The 20,091-nt window shown below is 42.5% G+C and overlaps 1 protein-coding gene across 2 annotated transcripts in view; it reads right to left on the bottom strand.

The window, feature by feature from the left end:
* The window catches only part of LOC132397999 (transmembrane protein 164), a 159,898-nt gene that overhangs the window by 13,118 nt on the left and 126,689 nt on the right, over positions 1-20,091 (bottom strand). For both annotated transcript variants that reach the window (XM_059976872.1, XM_059976873.1), the window contains exon 5: positions 18,340-18,440. In XM_059976872.1, the coding sequence (XP_059832855.1) occupies positions 18,340-18,440 (101 nt within the window). The remainder of the gene's footprint in view (positions 1-18,339; positions 18,441-20,091) is intronic.

Below are 20,091 nucleotides of genomic sequence, written 5' to 3'. Positions count from 1 at the left end.
CCTTTGACAAAGTCCATGGCAGCTGATCTGGAAGATTAGATTACATGTGATACAAGGGAGGCGATTAGATTCAGAACTCACTCAATAAGAGGAAGCAGAGGATGATGGTTGAGGGCCCATTCTTCAACTGGAGGCCTGTGCTGAGTGGGGAGTCTTAGTAGTCAGTGTTGGGATCTTTTACTCATTATTTACAGAAATAATTTGGATATGAAAGTATATGGCAAGCGTGCCGATGATACTGAATTAGGGGATCTTGTTGACAGTGAAGGATACAATGAATTACAAATTGATCTTGGTAAGTTTGAGAGATGGGCTGAGGATTTCAACTTTACTAAGTTCAGTGATGTATTTTGGCCAGTTAAACCAGGGTAGAATCAATGTAATGAATGACAGGACATTGACAAGTGTTGTGAAACGGAATTACCAGGGAGTACGCGTGCACAGTTCATTGAAAGCATCTGTGCAAGCAGACAGGGTGGTGAAGAGGGTCTCTGGCATGCTGGCCTTCAGCACTCATTGCTCCAAGGTTGGGAAGTTAAGAACTAAACAGCATTGATACAAGATAATAGGGAAGCAATTTTACAGAGACCTGCAAGGTAACTTCTTTACACAGAGTGTAAAAAGTACACGATCCACCATCTTAGACCATAGGATCTGAAGACATAGGAGCAGAATTAGGCCATTCACCCTCCAGAGTCTGCTCCACCATTCCATCATGACTGATTTATTCTCCCACTCAACCCCATTCTCCTGCCTTCTCCCCGTAACCTTTGGTGCCCTTACTAATCAAGAACCTATCGCCGTCCACTTTAAATAAACCCAGTGACTGGTCCTCCACGTTATGTGACAATGAATTCCACAGATTCACTAAGCTCTGGTGAAATAAGATCTTCCTCAACTCTGGTCTAAATGGACAACCTTCTATTCTGAGGCCGTGCCCTCTGGTCCGAGACTCCCCCATTATAGAAAAAAAATCCTCTGCTCATCCACTATCTAGACTTATCAATACTTGCTAGGTTTCAATGAGAAATGCCCCCCCCCCACCCCAACCATTCTTTTAAACTGAGTACAGGCTCAGAATCATCCAATGCTCCTCATACCCTTCCATCCCTGGAATCACTTTTGTGAACCTCCTCTGGACCCTCTCCAAAACCAGCACATCTTTCCTTAGAGAAGGGACCCAAAACAGCTCACAGTACTCCGTGTGGTCTGACCAAAGCCTTATAAAGCCTCAGCTTTTATATTCTAGTCCACTGGAAATTAATACTGACATTGGTCTTCCCTACCATCGACTCAACCTGCAATTTAACCCTTAGGGAGTCCTGCCCATAGACTCCGAAGTCCCTTTGCACCTGTGATTTTTGAATTTTCTCTTTGTTTATTCCTTCTACCAAAGTGCATGATCATACATTTTCCAACACTATATTCCATCTGCCATTTCTTTTCCAGTTCTCCTAATCTGTTTAAGTCCCCCAGCAGACTCCCAGCTTCCATAGCACTACCTGTGATCCTATTGACCTACCTTTGGCCACAAAGCCACCAATTCCATCATCCAAATTAGTGACATACAGTATAACATGAAAACAAGTCTGACACTTACCACTGTTCTTTCATCAAAGAACTCCAACAAATTTGTTAGGCAAGATATCCTCTAAGGAAACCATACTGACTTTTGCCTATTTTATCAAGTGCATCCAAATACAGTAGACAATAGATGCAGAAGTAGACCATTCGGCCCTTTGAGCCTGCACCGCCATTCTGAGATCATGGCTGATCATCTACTATCAATACCTGAGTTCCTGCCTTGTCCCCATATCCCTTGATTCCCCTATCCATAAGATACCTATCTATCTACCTATCTAGCTCCTTCTTGAAAGCATCCAGAGAATTGGCCTCCACTGCCTTCCGAGGCAGTGCATTCCACACCCCCACAACTCTCTGGGAGAAGAAGTTTTTACTTAACTTAATATCCCAAAATCTCATCCTTAATACCATACGGAGTACTGTGAGCTGTTTTGGATCCCTTCTCTATGGAAAGATATGACTATCAGGGAAGGGATGGGAAGAGTTCAGATAGTAGAGCGCAGCCCTGTGGCCATCCCCCTCAGTAATCGTCATCTCGTTTTGGATGCTGTTGAGGGAGGAGTGACCTGACAGAGGATGGCCATGGCAATCTGGTCTCTGGCACTGAGCCTGGTTGCGTGGTGCAGAAGGGAGAGAAAATGATAAGGAATGTGGTATTCATAGGGGATTCCACAGTGAGGGGAACAGACAGGAGGTTCTCTTGGTCTGATAGAGATACCTGCGTGGTGTGTTGCCTCCCAGGTGCCAGGGTACGGGATGGATCAGGTGCAGAGTATTCTGAAGGGAGAGGGTGAACAGCCAGAAGTCTCGGTACACATTGGTATCAATGACATAGGTAGAAAAAGGGAGGAGGTCCTGAAGAGAGAATTCAGGGAGTTGGGTAGGAAGATGAAAAGCAGGACCTACAGGGTAGTAATTTCAGGATTGCTGCCTGTGCCACATTCTAACGAGTGAAAGAATAGTATGATCAGGCATACTAATGTGTGGCTGAGAGACTGGTGTAGGGGGCAGGGCTTCAGGTTCCTGATCCACTGCGGCCTCTCTTGGGGCAGGTAAGACCTGTACAGAAAGGACGGATTACACCTGAACCCAAAGGTATCCAATATCCCAGCAAGGAGGTTTAATGGAGCTGTTAGGGAGGGTTTAAACTAATTTGGCAGGGGGATGGGAACTGGAGTGATAGGGCTGAGGAAAGGGAAAACAGAAATAAATCAAAGATAGTGTGCGACAGAGATGATAAAAAGGACAGGCAGGAAATGAGGCATAATCACAGCCAATGGGAATAGAAGCGTGGTGCAGTTAAAACAGAAAGCAACAAATACTGGACCGAAAGTGTTATATATAAATGCATGCAATATAAGAAATAAAATGGATGATCTTAAAATTTAGCTGCAGATTGGCCAGTATGACGTTGGAGCCATCTCTGAAACTTGGCTAAAAATGGCTGCCATTGAGAGATGAACGTCCAAAGATATAGTGTATTGGAAAGATAGATTAGTAGACAGCGGGGGTGGTGTTGCCCTGTGTATAAGAAATATTAAATCATTAGAAAGGGATGACATAGGATTGGAAGGGGTAGAGTCTCTATGGGTTGAGTTAAGAAATGGCAAGGGTAAAAGGACCCTAATGGCAGTTGTATACACGCCTCAAAACAACAGTCGGGATGTGGATTACAAATTACAGCAGGAGATAGAAAAGGCATGTCAGAAGGGCAATGTCATGATAATTGTTGGGGATTTTCACATGAAAGTGGATTGGGAAAACCAGGCCAGTACTGGACCTCAAGAGAGAGAATTTGTAGAATCTCTAAGGGATGGCTTTCTAGAATATTGAAATTTGAGAAGGAGAAACTAAATTCCAATGTGTTGGTATTTCAGTGGAATAAAGGAAATTACAGTGGCATGAAAGGGGACATGGTGAAGGTTAACTGGAAAGAGACACTAGAAGGAAGGACAGCAGAGCAGCAATGGCTGCAGTTTCTGCAAAAAAAATGAGGGAAGTGCAAGACAGATATATTTCAAATAAGAAGAAATTTTCAAATGGAAAAAGGACACTACCGTGGCTGACAAGTGAAGCCAGAGTCAAAGTAAAAGCAAAAGAGAGGGAATACAAGGAAGCCAAAGCTAGTGGGAAGTTTTGAAAAACTTTCAGAAGGAAAGTAAGAAGGTCATTAGGAAGGAAAAGAAGAATTATGAAAGGAAGCTGGTGACTAATATCAAAGAAGATACTAAAGGGTCAGAGAGAGTTGAGCGTAGATATAGGACCTATAGAAAATGATGCTGGAGATATTGTAATGAGAGACACAGAGATTGCAGAGGAACTGAATGCGTATTTTCCATCAGTCTTCACAGTGAAAGACATCTGCAGTATACTGGACATTCAAGAGTGTCAGGGAAGTGAAGTATGTGCAGTGAAAATTATAACTGAGAAGGTGCTCAGAAAGCTTAATGGTCTGAGGGTGGATAGATATCCTGGACCTGATAGAGTGCACTCTTGGATTTTGAAGGAAGTAGCTGGAGAGATTGCGAAGGCATTAACGATGATCTTTCAAGAATCGATAGATTCTGGCATTGTACCAGATGACTGGAAAATTGCAAATGTTATTCCAATATTTAAGAAAGGTGTGAAGCAGCAGAAAGGAAACTATAGACCTGTTAGCCTGACATCAGTGGTTGGGAATTTGTTGGAATCGATTGTTAAGGATGAGATTACAGAGTACCTGGAGGCACATGACAGGATAGGCCAAAGCCTATCATGGTTTCCTGAAAGGAAAATCCTGCCTGACAAACCTACAGCAAATTTTTGAGAAAATTACAAGCAGGATAGACAAAGGAGAAGCAGTAGATGTGGTGTACTTGGATTTTCAGAAGGCCTTTGACAAGGTGCCGCACATGAAGCTGCTTAGCAAGATAAGAGCCCATGGAATTACAGGGCAGTTGCTAGCGTGGATGGAGCATTGGCTGATCGGCAGGAAACAGAGAGTGGGAATAAAGGGATCCTATTCTGGCTGGCTGCCAGTTACCAGTGGAGTTCCACTGGGGTCGGTGTTGGGACCACAGCTTTTTAAGATACATGTCAATGATTTGGACTATAGGATTAATGATTTGTGGCTAAATTTGCCGATGATACAAAGATAGGTGGAGGAGTGGGTAGTGTTGAGGAAACAGAGAGACTGCAGAGAGACTTAGATAGTTTAGGGGAATGGGCAAAGAAGTGGCAAATGAAATACAATGTTGGAAAGTGGATGGTCATGCACTTTTGCGGAAGAAATAAATGTGCAGACTATTATTTAGATGAGGAGAAAATTCAAAATGCAGAGATGCAAAGGGACTTGGGAGTCCTTGTGCAGGATACTCTAAAGGTTAACCTCCAGGCTGAGTTGGTGGTGAAGAAGGCGAATGCAATGTTGACGTTCATTTCTAGAGGTATAGAATATAAGAGCAGGGATGTGATGTTCAGGCTCTAAAAGGCACTCGTGAGACCACACTTGGAGTATTGTGTGCAGTTTTGGGCTCCTTATTTCAGAAAGGATATACTGACATAGGAGCAGGTTCAGAGAAGAGTCACGAGAATGATTCCAGGAATGGAAGAGTTATCATACGAGGAACATCTGGCAGCTCTTGGGCTGTATTCCCTGGAGTTCAAAAGAATGAGGGGGGGTCTCATAGAAACATTCTGAATGTTAAGAGACCTGAACAGATTAGATATGGCAAAGTTTTCTCCCATGGTAGGGAAATCTAGGACAAGACGGCACAATTTCAGGATTGAAGGGCATTCATTTAGAACAGAGATGCGGAGAAATTATTTTAGTCAGAGGGTGATAAACCTGTGGAAATTGATGCCATGAGCGGCTGTGGAGGCCAAGTCATTGGGTGCATTTAAGGCAGAGATAAACAGGTTATTGATTATCCAGGGCATCAAAGGGTATGGGGAGAAGGCAGGGGAGTGGGGATGACTGGAAGAATTGGATCAGCCCATGATTGAATGGCGGAGCAGATTCGATGGGCTGAATGGCCTACTTCTTATCCTGTATCTTATGAATCTTAAGGTCTTAATAATAGAGTCCAACATCTTTCCAACCATTGAAGTTAGGCTAACTGGCTTATAATTTCCTGCCTTCTGCCTCCTTCCTGTTTTAAAGAGTTAAGTGACATATGCAGTTTTCCAATTCTCTTGAACTACTCCAGAATCAAGTGATTCTTTAAAGATCATTACTAATGGCTGTGCAATCTCTTCAGCTACCCCTTTCAGTACGCTGGGGTGTAGTCCATCTGGCCCAGGTGACTTCACCTGCTTTCAGACCCTTCAGTTTCCCAAGCACCTTTTCCTTTGTAATACGACGCTCACTTCTGCCTGCTGATACTCTTGAATTTCTGGCATTCTACTAGTGCCTCCTTATGGCTTTTTCAGTTACCTTCTGTTGATTTTTAAAAGCTTCCCAATCCTCTACCTTCACGCTAATTTTTGCTGTATTATTTCCCTCTCTTTTGCTTTTATGCTGTCTTTGACTTCCCTTGTCAACCATGGTTGCATCCTCCCTTTAAAATTCTTATTCACCTCTGATGTGTCTATCTTGCTCCTTCTGAATTTCCCTCAGAAACTCCAGCCATTGCTGTTCTGCCATCATCCTTGCTGGTGCCTTCCCCAGTCAACTTTGGCCAGTTCCAGTTGCTTTCCCATGCCTCTGTAATTCCCCTTACTCCACTGTAATACTGATACATCTGACTTAGCTTCTCCCCCTCAAACCACAGGGTGAATCCTACCAGATTATGATCACTGCCTCCTAAGGGCTCCTTTACCTTAAATTTACTAATCACCCAATCCAGAACTGTCTTTCCCCTAGTGCGTTCAACCACAAACTGCTCTAAAGAGCAAACTTGTAAGCATTCTACAAATTTCATCTCTTGGGATCCAGCACTAGCCTGATTTTCCAAATCTATCTGTGTATTGAAATTCCCTATAACTATCGTAACATTAGCCTTGTTACATGCCTTTCCTAACTGACATTATAATTTGTACCCTTCTTTCTGCTACTGTCTGGAGGCCTGTATCACTCCCATCGGGGTCTTTTTACCCTTGCAGTTTCTTAACTCAACCCATAAGCATTCAACATCTTCCAATCCTATGTCATCTCTTTCTTCCATTTCATTTTTTAAGACATTAAAGCCACCCCACCCTCTCTGCCTACCTGTCTGTCCTTTCAATACAATGTGTATCCTTGGATGTTAAGCTCCCAACTATGATTTTCTTTCTGCCATGACTCAGTGACACTCACAATGTCATACCTGCTGATCTCTCACTGTGCTACAAGATCACCTAACTCATTCCCTATTATACATGCATTCAAATACAAAACCTCCAGTCCTGTATTCATCACCCTTTTTAATTTTGCTCCCATGTTGCAGTTCAACTCATCCCACTGACTGAAATCTTGCCCCATCATCTGCTCATCCTTTCTCATAGTCATACTGCATCTATTTGTATACCACCTTCCCCATCCACAGCCCTATCACTTATCTCCCTATAATATTAGTTTAAACTCACCCCAACAGCTCTAGCAATGGCAAACCAGCCCACAAGGATATTGGTCCTCCTCGGGTTCAGGTGTAACCTGTCCTTTTTATATAGGTCATACCTTCCCCAGAAGAGATCCCAATGATCCCGAAATCTGAAACCCTGCCCCCTGCACCAGTTCCTCAGCCACACATTCATCTGCCAAATCATCCTATACGTACTCTCATTGGTGTGTGGCACATGTAGCAATCCAGAAGTTACTACCCTGGAGGTCCTATCCTATTCTGGTTTCTGACCCCTGAGTTTGTACTGCTTCCCCTCCCCCTACCTTCTTAGTCTGGCTTTTATCCCCTTTCTCTCCAGTGCTGGTGATGTGTCTTTGCCTGAAATGTCAACTGTTTATTCCCCTCCATCAAAGCGGCCTGATCTGCTGTGTTCCCCCAGCACCTTGTGTGCATTGCTGAAGCTTTCCAGCATCTTTTGTGTACATGATTTGTTTAAACATATTTTTTATTGCCAGTTTCAAAGTTCATTATAAATCTAGATAGAAATCACTGTTGTAACTGGAGAAATGCTTCAGGTGAGACCATAGCCAGATTTAAAGGCCCTCTGAGAAAGAGTTATAACCTGGCTATTAGAATTCCCTTGAACAACACCACTATTAACTGGATATCACCAAAGAACTTGTTCTGTGAAAAATGGATACTATATAGCAGTAACTTGAAAGTAATTTGATTCTGTACAAGATCTGTTAGGATGTCCCTGGCAGACGAAATGGAGTGTTACACAAATTAAAAAGTGCAGGCAGAATTTATATTTCAGGCACCTGTTATTTGAAACTTGCTAAGAATTTTCACATTATTGGATTAAAAGGCAGGATGCAACCATATTCTATTTAGCATATAAATAAGGAATGTGCTAAACACAAGCAGATGAAAAGCTCCAACCTGTGCAGTACTGTCATTGTGTGAGCCATGACAAGCTTAGTAAATATTCAAGGAAACTGATAAAACAAGGCAATATAATTTATAAATCTATACCACCAAATATTCAAAAATCATCTCAGAACTCAGAAAATATACAAGATATTCTATATTTTCCCTTCTAGCACCTGATATGATGAAGGAGAGATGCAAGCCACGAAACTGATCCCTCTCTGTAATCTATACGCTTACAATTCACCTCTGTGGCTAACTGGGTCTCCCTCTCACACTTTGTTAAGTAGCAGAAGTCCATGTGATTTTTTCCATAGAGTCATAGAACATAACACACAAATAGGCCCCTCAGCCCATCTAGTCAGTGCCGAACAATTAATCTGCCTGGTGCTATTAACCCGCACCTAGACCACAGGTACCTGTCCATGTACCTATCCAAATTTCTCTTTCATTTTTTCAATCCAAAAATTAAACCCGCTTCCATAACCTGTACTGGCAGCATGTTCTACACTCTCACCACCTTCTCAGCAAAGAAGTTCTTCCTCTTATTCCCCTCAAACATTTCATCTTTCACCCTTAATCCTGCTATGCACCGCCCTCTTTTTCTTAACTGGGGCCTCAAAAGCTCTCGAAATCCAAGGTTCCCTAAACCACTTATCCTTGCCTTTTATTCTGACAGGAACATACAAACTCAAATACTCCTCAAAACTTCACTTTTGAAGGCCTCCTACTTACTAAGTACACCTTTGCCAGAAAACAGCCTGTGTCAACCCACAGTTACCAGATCCTTTCTGATATCATCAAACTTGGCCTTTCTCCAATTCAGAATCTCAACCTGAGGACCAGACCTACCTTTTCCATAATTACTTTGAAACTAATGGCATTATGATTACTAGATACTAAGTGGGCCCCCACACAAACCTCTGTCACCTGCCCTGTCTCATTCCCTAATAGGAGATCTAGTTGGGACCTCTATGTTCTTATTAAGGAAACTTTCCTGAACACATTCCATATTTGGCAGATCTTTCCCATCTACTTCTCTTTCTACAGGGAGTCCGAGTCAATATGTGGAAAATTGAAATCACCTGCTATCACAGTCTTATGTTTCTTACAGTCTGTGATCTAATAAATTGTTCTTGGGCTTCAAGCCGAGTCAGGTATCGATTATAACCGTCATTCTGATGACAAACTCTGCCATCTTCTTCAGGGATGGTGCCCGGGCATGTCTAGATCCTTTTTCAATCTGTGATCTCTCAACAAATTTGTTCCCCTAACTCCCACGGACTGTTGGGTGATTTATAATATGGTTCCATTAACATGAATCTACCCATAAATCTTCACTAGATGAGCTCTCCAGTCTGAGCACTGCTGTGACATTTTCCCCTCTCCCTTTCATCCCTCCTGCACTATGTCTAAAACAATGGAACCCTGGGATATTGAGCTGTCATTCAGCCCCTCCTACAACTATGACTCACTAATGGCTACAATGCAACAATTCCATGTGCTGATCCCTGCCCTAAACTCATCCATCTTTTTTACAATACTCCTTGTTTGAAGTAAATGCAGTTCAGAAGATAAGTCCCGCCATGCTCAACCTTTTGATTACTGACTTAACAACATGTCTCCACAACCTGTTCTGTTGCTTCAGTTCCCATCTCCCTGCAACTTTAATTTTCTGATCTTCCAAAGTTCCTTAAATTACAGTCATATCTTCTACTGTGTTCTCAGCTACTTCCTTTTACGACAAAGTAACTGAAAAATAAAAAGTTGGTGTTCTAAATGTCTAAGCCACATCTCAATCATAATCATAATCTCCGAGGTCACAATGTGCAGCACCAGGCCTTCGACCCACCTTGCCCATGCCAAACACCAAGCGTTCATCAATACTGATTCCAATTGCCAGTACTTAGTCCACAGTCTTCTAGGCCTTGGTGACTTACGTTCCCGTCAAGATGCTTCTTAAATGTTGTGAAAGTATCTTCTTCCTCAGGTTTCTAGTTCCACTCAATCTCTGGGTGGAGGAAAAATCCTTTTCAGAACCCCTTTGAAACCTCTTACCCTCTACCTCAAACTTATGCCTTCTGGTTTTAGGATATCTAGGCTATCCTGTCTGAGCTCCTCCACATTTCATTTGCTTTTATTGGGTTGCCCATCAACCTCCTCCAGTCTTTAGCAACTCCAGCCTCTCCTCACAACTGAGGTGCACCATCCCAGGGAATATTGTGGTGAATCTCATCTCTGCCCTTTCCATTATAACTACATCCTTCCTGCTACGTATGTGGCAACGGAATTGTTCACACTACATCAAATAACTATTGTTGTAACACAGTCTCCCTGTCAGCTAAAGGTAGGTAGGTAGGGCGTGATATTTACCTTCAGCTAATGAAGGCAAGAATCCCACATGCTTTCTTCACCACCTTATCCACCTGCACCGTAACAACCAGAGATCATTGGTCTCATTCATCAAGGTCCCTCTGTTCTACAGCATTTACTGAGTCAACACTGTCATTTCAGGTGTTAACACACATAACATTTAGACTACATATACAATGGGACTGTATACAAAACAAAAGAATGCTCTGTTGTGCGAGCTGGATATCCTCTGGCCATCGTTCTTGGTGGCACATATTAAACTGAATTAACTGAATTCCATGAAACTGACTTAGGGAAATGTTGTAGAAAGCATAGATGAAACTTACAAATTCAACCCTGGAAATTTCTGACGCAGCAAGCGAATGCTGTGAGCGTGTGAACACATGTAAGGGAATTTCCCCAAGCAGCGATTTACTGAATTATTTATTGAGATACGTCGCAGAATATGCCCTTCCAGCCCTTCGAGCCGTGCTGCCCAGCAAGCCATGTTTTAATCCTAGTCTAATCACAGGACAATTCACAATGACCAATTTAACCTACCAACCAAATGTGGGAGTAAACCAGAACACCCAGAGGAAACTCACACAGGGAGTATATACAATCTCCTTACAGATAGCAGGGGATTCTGAATGGAGATAATGAGCGCCTTTGGGTCAGAAGGATGGGGGATGGGGGTGTAAGAACGTTACTCGTGCTTGGTTTTGGATGCACTTCTGACAAACGTCTATGGATACACGGTGGAGAGTATCCTTGCTGATTGCATTACTCTTCTTCTTTAGTCGTCCATCAAAATCTGATGATGACGTCCACTCCTTTAACGGTGAGATCTCTGATGATTATACAGTCCTATCCTGGACCCACAAACTCTATTGCAGGTGGGACTTGTATACGTGGTAATGGTGGTAGTGATGGCAACCATGGCTGCATTTCTCCTGGCTCTCTTCTGGTTGTTCTTTCCAACTCCAGAAAACGAACCCTGTCCCTACACAGCTGTCGCCAAGTGTTACGGTCAGCAGCAACATCCTCCAGGTCCTCAGGTCTGATCTTGCACTTCCTTAAAGCATTCTTCATCTGATCCTTATAGTGCTTCTTCGGCCCTCCAGCTGAGCGTCGACCATGATGTAGCTGGCCATATAACTCTCTGCGGGGTAGCCGAAATGGGGGCATCCTTATCATGTGCCCCAGCCACTGCAGCTGACGCTGGGTGATCGTGGCCTCAATACTTACAGCTCAGTATGGAAATACTTATGCTCAGAAATGGAAAAGGCCACAGAAAGCCTAGTTCATCAGGCAAAACCTTCTCCACCTCTGAGTACACTTATGTGGAGCAATGCCACAAGAAAGCAGCATCCATCACCAAACACCACCACTATCCAGGCCACATCCTCTTCTCACTGCTTCCATTGTGCAGCAAGTACAGAAGCCTTAGGGTTCCCAGGGTCAGGAACGGGTCTAGATAACTTCACTCACCACCTCTCTGAATTGATTCATCACCCTCAGACTCACTTTTGGGGATTCTTTACAACTCATGTTCTCAGTATTTTTTATTTGCACAGTTTGCCTTCTTCTGTGTACTAGGGGGTGTTCATCAAACTTTGCCTGTTTATGAATAGATTTTAGTAAATTCTGTTGTATTTCCTTTTCTTCCATAAATGACTCCAAGAGAATGACTATCAAGGTAGTATATGACCTTACTTTGAACTTTAACACCCAATGCAATTTCAGTCCAGTGAATTGCATGTCTTATGGAGCCAATTTGGGCTTTTCCCTTTCAAGTAAAGGAGGATGAGAGGAGACTTGATAGAAGTGTACAAGCTGATAAGAGGTATAGATTGAGTTGATAGCTGGAGACTTTTCCCAAAGCAGAAAATGGCTAATACAATATCCTACCAAGGGTGGTAGTAGAAGCAGATACATTAGGGATACTTAAGAAACTCCTTGATAAGCACATGGATGATGGAAAAAAATGGAGGCTATGTTGGAGGGAAGGGTTAGATTGATCCTTAGACTAGGCTAAAAAGTCGGCTCAACATCTTGGGCTGAAGGGCCTTATTACGTTTTATGATAAGACTGGAGAGCTGAACTATCTTCACAAAAGTTTCAACCACCTGGTAAATCCCATTGCAAAGGATTTAATCTCTGGAGAAGCTAGTAGACAACTCTAAATTACATCAAGCCTAAAGCTTCCCTGTCTGCAACTGTAGACAGCCTAGTTTTACCATGGAACATAAAATGATTCAATAACTGATTCACAAATTTAAAAAAAAAGGCACTACCGTAGTACAATTATACCTGAGGTAATTATCTGGCTTAAACTGCTGAACACAGAAGTCTAACAGTAGGTCTACATGGGCATTAGGGAGAGGAAATACTGTGAGCAGTATTCCATACAGGAACTTTCTAAACACCTGCATGCAAAGAATTAATTAGCAAGGACTAAGAGATCTTACTTAAGTACGCACAAAGACACATTTATCTTCTGTAACTTTGCTTATAAATAGAGAGGAATTTTACACATGGTGTAACAATCTGGCAAGCGGCCAGTATTTTAAGCATCTTCTCAAGTTCTTGTGTGAGTGTGACATCTAAATAGGTCGAAGTGAATTATAGAGTTTAATTATCAGTGAAAGTCTCCCTTCAACCTAGAACCAGTGCCCTCTTCATGTTCAGAATTCCAAATCAAATTTATTATCACAGACACACGTCATGAAATTTATTGTTTACTATCTAACCAAAACTTATCTATTTAATAAGTAATTTCATTTTATATTTCTTGAAGATGTAGGCCATTTGACCCATCAAGTCCTTGTCAGCCCTAAGATACCTATTGGACCCCTTCCCCATTCTCACATATCATTCAAATTCTTCTTAAAGATTGTCACATGTGCATTGAAACATGCAGTGAAATGTGTAATCCACATACTGAGGGTGTGCGCGCTGGGGCAGTCCAAGGGTATGTGTGCTGGAGAAATCCTCCAGTGTTGCCATGCTTCCAGCGCCAACAAAGCGTGCCCACAACTCACTAACCCCGACCATCTTTGGAATACGAAAGGAACCCAGAGTATCTGGAAAACACCCACACGTTCATGGGGAAAACATTCAAACCCCTGACAGACAGCGCTGGGAATTGAACCATGTTCTGATTGCTGGTGCTAAGAAACGTTACAACAATCGCTACGCTATCATGTGATGGCACTACTTCTCCATCCATCCGATTGACTATTGAAATTGCCCCTAAACCACCAACCAGCACATCTTTGGGGGGAAGTGAGCAAACTGGAGCACCCAGGCGATACCCAAACAAGCACAGGCAGAACTCAGACAGCACTCAGGATATGCTTATCTAGGAGTTTCTTAAACAAACCTAATGTGTCTGCCTCTACCAGGACATTCGACACAACCACCATTCTGTGTAATACAATAAAAATCTCCACTATACTTTATTCCAATCACAGGAAAATTATGCCCTCCTGTATTAGCCATTTCTCTACTGGGAAAAAGTTTCCTGGCTATCAACTCAATCTATGCCTCTTCCAGCCCTTCAAGCCATGCCACCCAGCAATTCCCTGATTTAATCTGAGCCTCATCACAGGGCATTTTATAATGGCCAATTAATGACTAACCAGTATGTTTCTGGACTGTGGGAGGAAATCCCGTCACCCGGAGGACACCCACACGGGAATGAACAAACTCCTTACAGACAGCAGCGGGAACTGAACCAGGGTCACCTGTACTGTGAAACGTTCTGCTAACCACTACACCACCATGCCACCCCAATCTCTGGGGTAAGGGAGGAAACCAGAGTACCCATCCAGGCAAAGGGAGAACGTGCAAGCCCGACTCGGACAGCACTCAGGATCATGATCAATCCAAGCTGCTGAAGCAATGAGTTGCCAATGCCATCCACTCTTCTCCCTCCTGCCATCTGGGAAAAGGCACCAAAGCATTCGGGCTTTCAGGACCAGACTATGTAACAGTTTCTTCCCCCAAGCTATCAGATTCCTCAATACCCAGAGCCTGGACTGACACCTTACTAACCTATTGTCCTGTTTATTATTTATTGTAATGCCTGCACTGTTTTTGTGCACTTTATGCAGTCCTGGGTAGGTCTGTAGTCTAGTGTAGTTGTTTTTTCTGTGTTTTTTTACGTAGTTCAGTCTAGTTTTTGTACTGTGTCATGTAACACCATGGTCCTGAGAAAACGTTGTCTCATTTTTACTGTGTACTGACCAGCAGTTATGGTCAAAATGACAATAAAAGTGACTTGACTTGACACTGTGCCCAGTACTTGGTACTGTGTGCACCCCTTGTGTATTCTGAGGAAAAACGAGTTATGAAGCTGGTATCCTATTGGCAAGGTGCAGAACATGTAGACTAAACAATATCGCGCTCAGTTTCTTTATGTAATCTCCAGATCTGTTTCATCCCCTTCTATCGTTGCCCCATCTTTTCCTTACCTCCCTTCCTTCTGTCCCATTTCACAACCAGAATTCACATATCACCCTTCATTATAATTATTCCTCTTGGCCCCCCCACCCCCAATGCCTCCTGATTTGTGAGTAGTCCTCTCTAGGAGGGGTTCCCAACCTGGGGTTCACAGACTCTTTGGTTAACGGTATAGCTCCATGGCATGAAACCCCTGCTCAAGACTGACTCCATTTATCACTATACTGCGAGCAGTCCAAGAAAGCTTGGTTCAGCCTGACCTTCTTGTAAGTGGAAACTACCCTGGGGAATTATCACTTGTGCTGAAAGCCTATCCTTCTTCATTATAAATTATTACTGAGCTAATTTCTGGCTGCAGATCGGCACAGTGGTGACTCCACTGCAGTGATTGCAGAATGATTAATTCAATAATATATCGCTGCTGGGAGGGCAACGGACAACAAGTGCATAAATTCAGCTAAATCTTCAAGGACAATTATTTTAAGACTATGGATTTTATTATTCCAGACAAAGAGAAGTTTGGACAGAAATATGGAAAAAAAGAGCTGGCAGTATTCTGCAGCAGGGAAGAACAATGTAATAAAACCAAAAACCAGCTACATCTTGATCTTAATGCCATCTGGCAACTAATCAGAAAATGCCTTGGACTTGGTTTTGATGCCCTCTGATTAAACGGCCTGATATTTCTCAGAGTCAAGCTTTAATCAACAACCATGGTCCCCTAAACTGCCAAGGAGCTTCTAACGTTACATGACAAGCTACATCTGAGAGAAAGAAACGGATACCAGTTGTTGGACTGGGCCTCTCTATGATACCACAGCATGGAGAAAATCTCCACATATGAAACACAGAACAAACTTGTGAGGACAACCACAAACCTCAAATTGTTTTAGCACAAACAACACCATTTGCTTTTGACATGACAGGATTATTTTGGAGCATTTGGTCAAAAGACACCGATCCCAGGCAATGTTTTGCTGTACGTCCACTCTCAAATTACTGTTATATGTGGAAGGTGGGGCACCTATCAAAGTAGCTCCCAATTTAAATTTCAATAATATGAGATCAAGCAATTGAGCATGATGGTGAGACAATCGATTAACAGTGGGGTCTTTAATACAGTGTACAGAAACTGATCATAGATACAACTAGAATGTATAATTGGGAGAACAGATAAAGCAAAGGTCATAGAGTTGTTGAGTTACACAGTATGTACACTGGCCCCTTCAGGCCAACTTTCCATAGCAACCGGGAGACGTAGTTCTAACTTCCAGAGTCTGGCCAATAACCCTCTACACCATGGGTTCCTCAACCTTTTATATGCCATGGACCCCCCCCCCCCCCCGCCATCATTAACCAAGGGGTCCGTGGACTCCAGGTTGGGAACCCCTGCACTCATCTAGACGGCTTTTAAATCTTACCCATAATGTGGCAGCGCAGTAATGTAGCAGTTGGTGTAGTGCTTTATAGCGCCAGCGATCAGGGTTCAATGTCTGTCTGTGAGGAGCTTGTATATTTTCCCCGTGACAGTATGGGTTTCACTCCAGGTCTCCGGTTTCCTCCCACGTTCCAAAGATGTACGGGTTAAGGTTAGTAAGTTGTGGGCATGCTGTACTGGCACTGGAAGTATGGTAACTCTAGCGGCCACATATTCGAACTATGTTGGTCATTGATGCAAACAACATATTTCACTGCACGTTTTGATTTATGTGTAATTAAGCTTCAATATGCCTGTCTCAAACATGACTTCTAGCAGCTTATTTCAAATATGCACCACCCTTTACTTGAAAAAGCTGTGCTTGCCACTGATCTTAAACCTGTAGTATGTCACTTGTTCTTTTTTCCACCCCTTTCTTGGGAAAAAATACTATGTGCTTTCACCCTTCTTTGCCTCTCATGATCTCATATACCCCTGTCAGGTCCCTCACTCCCCCATGCTCCAGGGAACAAATTGCAAGTCTACATAATCTCTCCTTGTAATTCAGGCCCCCAAGTTCAGGCAACATCCTGATAAATCTTTTCTGCATTCTTTCGAGTTTACTAACATCTTTCCTGCAAAAGAGTGATCAAAACTGCATTCAAAGGTGTACATGTTCCAACAGATATATGCTTGCACCTGGGTGTCCTCAGAATAATGATGGAATGGCAGAGTAGACCCAATGGGCTGAATGGCCTAATTCTACTGCTACGTCTTATGGTCTAAACCAGAAGTTCCCAACATTTTTAATGATGTGGACCAACACCATTAAGCAAAGGGTCCGTGGACCCCAGGTTGGTAGTGCTTGGTCTAAACAATTCAATTAACCCTCCTTTACTACTCTCCATAGAGGATGCGGATGTACCTTCACTTCAACTTGCTCTATAGATGACCTGTGGAGAGCATTCTGACAGGCTGCATCATTGTCTGGTAAGGGGGGAGGGGTGGCTACTGCATAGGATGGAAAGAAGCTGCAGAAGGTTGTAAATGTAGTCAGCTCCATCTTGGGTACCAGCCTACAAAGTACCCAGGACATCTTCAAGGAGCAGTGTCTCAGAAAGGCAGCATCCAATGTTAGGAACTGCCAGCACCCAGGGCATGCCCTTTTCTTACTGTTACACTGTTACCATCAGGTAGGAAATACAGAAGACTGAAGACTCACATTCAGCGATTCAGGAACAGCTTCTTCCCCTCTGACAGCCAATTACTAAATGGACATTGAACCTGTGAAAACTACCACTTTTTAATTATATATTATTTCTGTTTTTTTGCATGATTTTAATCTATTCAATATACATATACTGTGATTGATTTACTTTTTTATTTTTTTTTTCTAGGTTATGTATTGCATTGAACTGCTGCTGCTAAGTTAACAAATTTCACATCACATACCTGAGATAATAAATGTGATTCTGATTCTATTTTCTTTTCCCTCTTCTGCTAATCATTTGAAGGTTACCTTGGCAGCTTTGATCTGCAACCTATCACAGGTATACCCTCTATTCTCTACACTCTTTTTCGCGCTCTCTCTCTGCAACTCAACGAGCTCGGTCTCTCACTTTTCTAGTTCTGACGAAGGATCCTCATTTAGCACTATTTAACTGTGTTTCTCCCATCACTGATGCAGCTGGACCTGCTGCGTGGCTCCCAGCATTTTACTATTTTGTTAATAATTCCTCAGTCTTTGACCTTTGAAGGAGACTGGGAAGGAAGGAAACGTAATCCAAACCTATATGAATTCACACAAAATGCTGGACCCAGACCCAGGGTCTCAATCCAAAACGTCAACTATTTATTCCCCTCCATAGAAGTTGGCTGACTTGCTGAGTTCCTCCAGAATTTATGTGTGTTATTCAAGATTGCCAGTATCTGATGTATCTCTAGCGTCTAAATGAATTCTGTGTTTTTGTTGGGCCCTAGTGGAATTTCATAGGTGACGATGCAGGAATAAGTTGTACTGAAACCATACATCTTGCTGTGGACTAGAACACTTTCTTTTGTTCTACTCACCAATCCGAGGATCTGCAAAAAGGTGAAATGGTAGAAGAACAGAAGTCCAGTAGCAAGAAGGGCCCACCAGAAATCACCCAATGGTTCAGGTTGGTACACACCTGAAACAAAAACATTTTATTTAAAGGCCAGTCATTTCATTAAGGTGCCTCCTCAGACTGTCAGTTATTCATTGCCCATCATCTCTCCTCTTACCATAAAAGGGATTGCAGTCAGCACTTTAAGCTTATCAAAATACATTCTTAGTGTTGATTTCACACTAGGATAAGTACACTGGTGTAAAGGTGTTACCGTGTACCCAAGGACACATCAAGACCAACTGCAGGTCATCAACTTGGTGAAAAATGCAGCCAGGTCTGCTGGAAATTTGCACATGCAGTGTAAGGATCTGTCCATAACTGGATGTTGCTGACTGGCACATTTCAAAGTGCAGGGATGCCTGCCTGGTAATGCACTGCAACTCAGTGCAGCCACGACAAAGGTTCTGTGGGGAAAGACCCCATTGTCAGACTTTGCTGCCACTGAACACTGATGGGCTGGGTTTTGCCAAACAGACTCAAATCCTTCCTGGGTACATGAAACATGAGCCACATTTATCCAATGTACAGAGGATTCCGGATAATTGCGACACATCGGGACCAATAAGCAGTTGCTAGAAAGCCAAAGTTTCATGGAAATAGTTTTTTTTAAAAAGTACACTATATAAGAAAGGACAAACTACTGTTTAACTGAGTAGCAATTATGTATTTAATTGAAATATGGAACAAATTAGAACTCTATCAATATTATTACAGTACTGTAGAACTGTGTACTAGCTCCTAATGGTTATCGATGGAGGAACCCATCCAGTGTGTGCTGCCATATTCTTTCGATTGACTGTAAATGAGCAAAATTGGCACAGACACCTAGTACAGATAAGGGCCTGCTTTCATACAATGCTTTTGATGATTGCATCCTCTGACTCTTCATTGTAATATTCTAGATGATCATTGATACCTTCAAATTCTTTGTGGTTCTTGTTGACGTAATAATTTCACTTTCACTCCCAACCAGCTCTGGCATGGAAGCTTGAAACTGCAGTGAGCAAGTTCAGAGATGTCTTACTGCTCATTACTTGCCAACTATCAGTGACAAAAAACACATACAAACAATGCCATTTAAAAACTGTTTGCTCGAAGCATGATACAGTGTCTAATGACCACAATGAAGTGCACGCATCTGACACTAGTTAGAAGCTGTTCAGCAACAGTCTCCTGGCTCAATTAAGCAGCATAATGTCCCAAATAAACAAAGGAAATCCCAGCTATTTTCTCAATTAGATTTTGTTCTTTAAGATTTGTCCCAGATAAGCAGCTGCCCTGATTAACTGATGTTCCGATTAACTGATGTTCCAATTAACTGGAATCCACAGCATTTATCTGATATCACAAACGCAAGGAAAGACCCATAATGATTGCACTGTACACCCTGCATTGTGGACTACATGCTGAGAGATAGACTGAATCTAGGTGCAGTCTGTGGGGGGTGTGGGGAGAATGACAGTAACTCTCCCACCATATAATAGAAATTTTTTATGAATAAAGGTTATCTTTACAAACTCTGTACATTGTGAGAAATATTAAACACAACATCATTACTTCCTATGAGTCACACAAGAAGTCAAAATATTATCTCAAGTTTGTAATAACTTCACAATTTTGATTATGATTATCTATACCTGTACCAATTTTCACTTGGTGGCCACCTTATAGC

Source organism: Hypanus sabinus, chromosome 8 (assembly GCF_030144855.1).
Source record: "Hypanus sabinus isolate sHypSab1 chromosome 8, sHypSab1.hap1, whole genome shotgun sequence".
Taxonomy (NCBI): domain Eukaryota; kingdom Metazoa; phylum Chordata; class Chondrichthyes; order Myliobatiformes; family Dasyatidae; genus Hypanus; species Hypanus sabinus.
The sequence above is the reverse complement of the archived record's forward strand: the minus strand, read 5'-3'. Positions and strand labels throughout refer to the sequence as shown.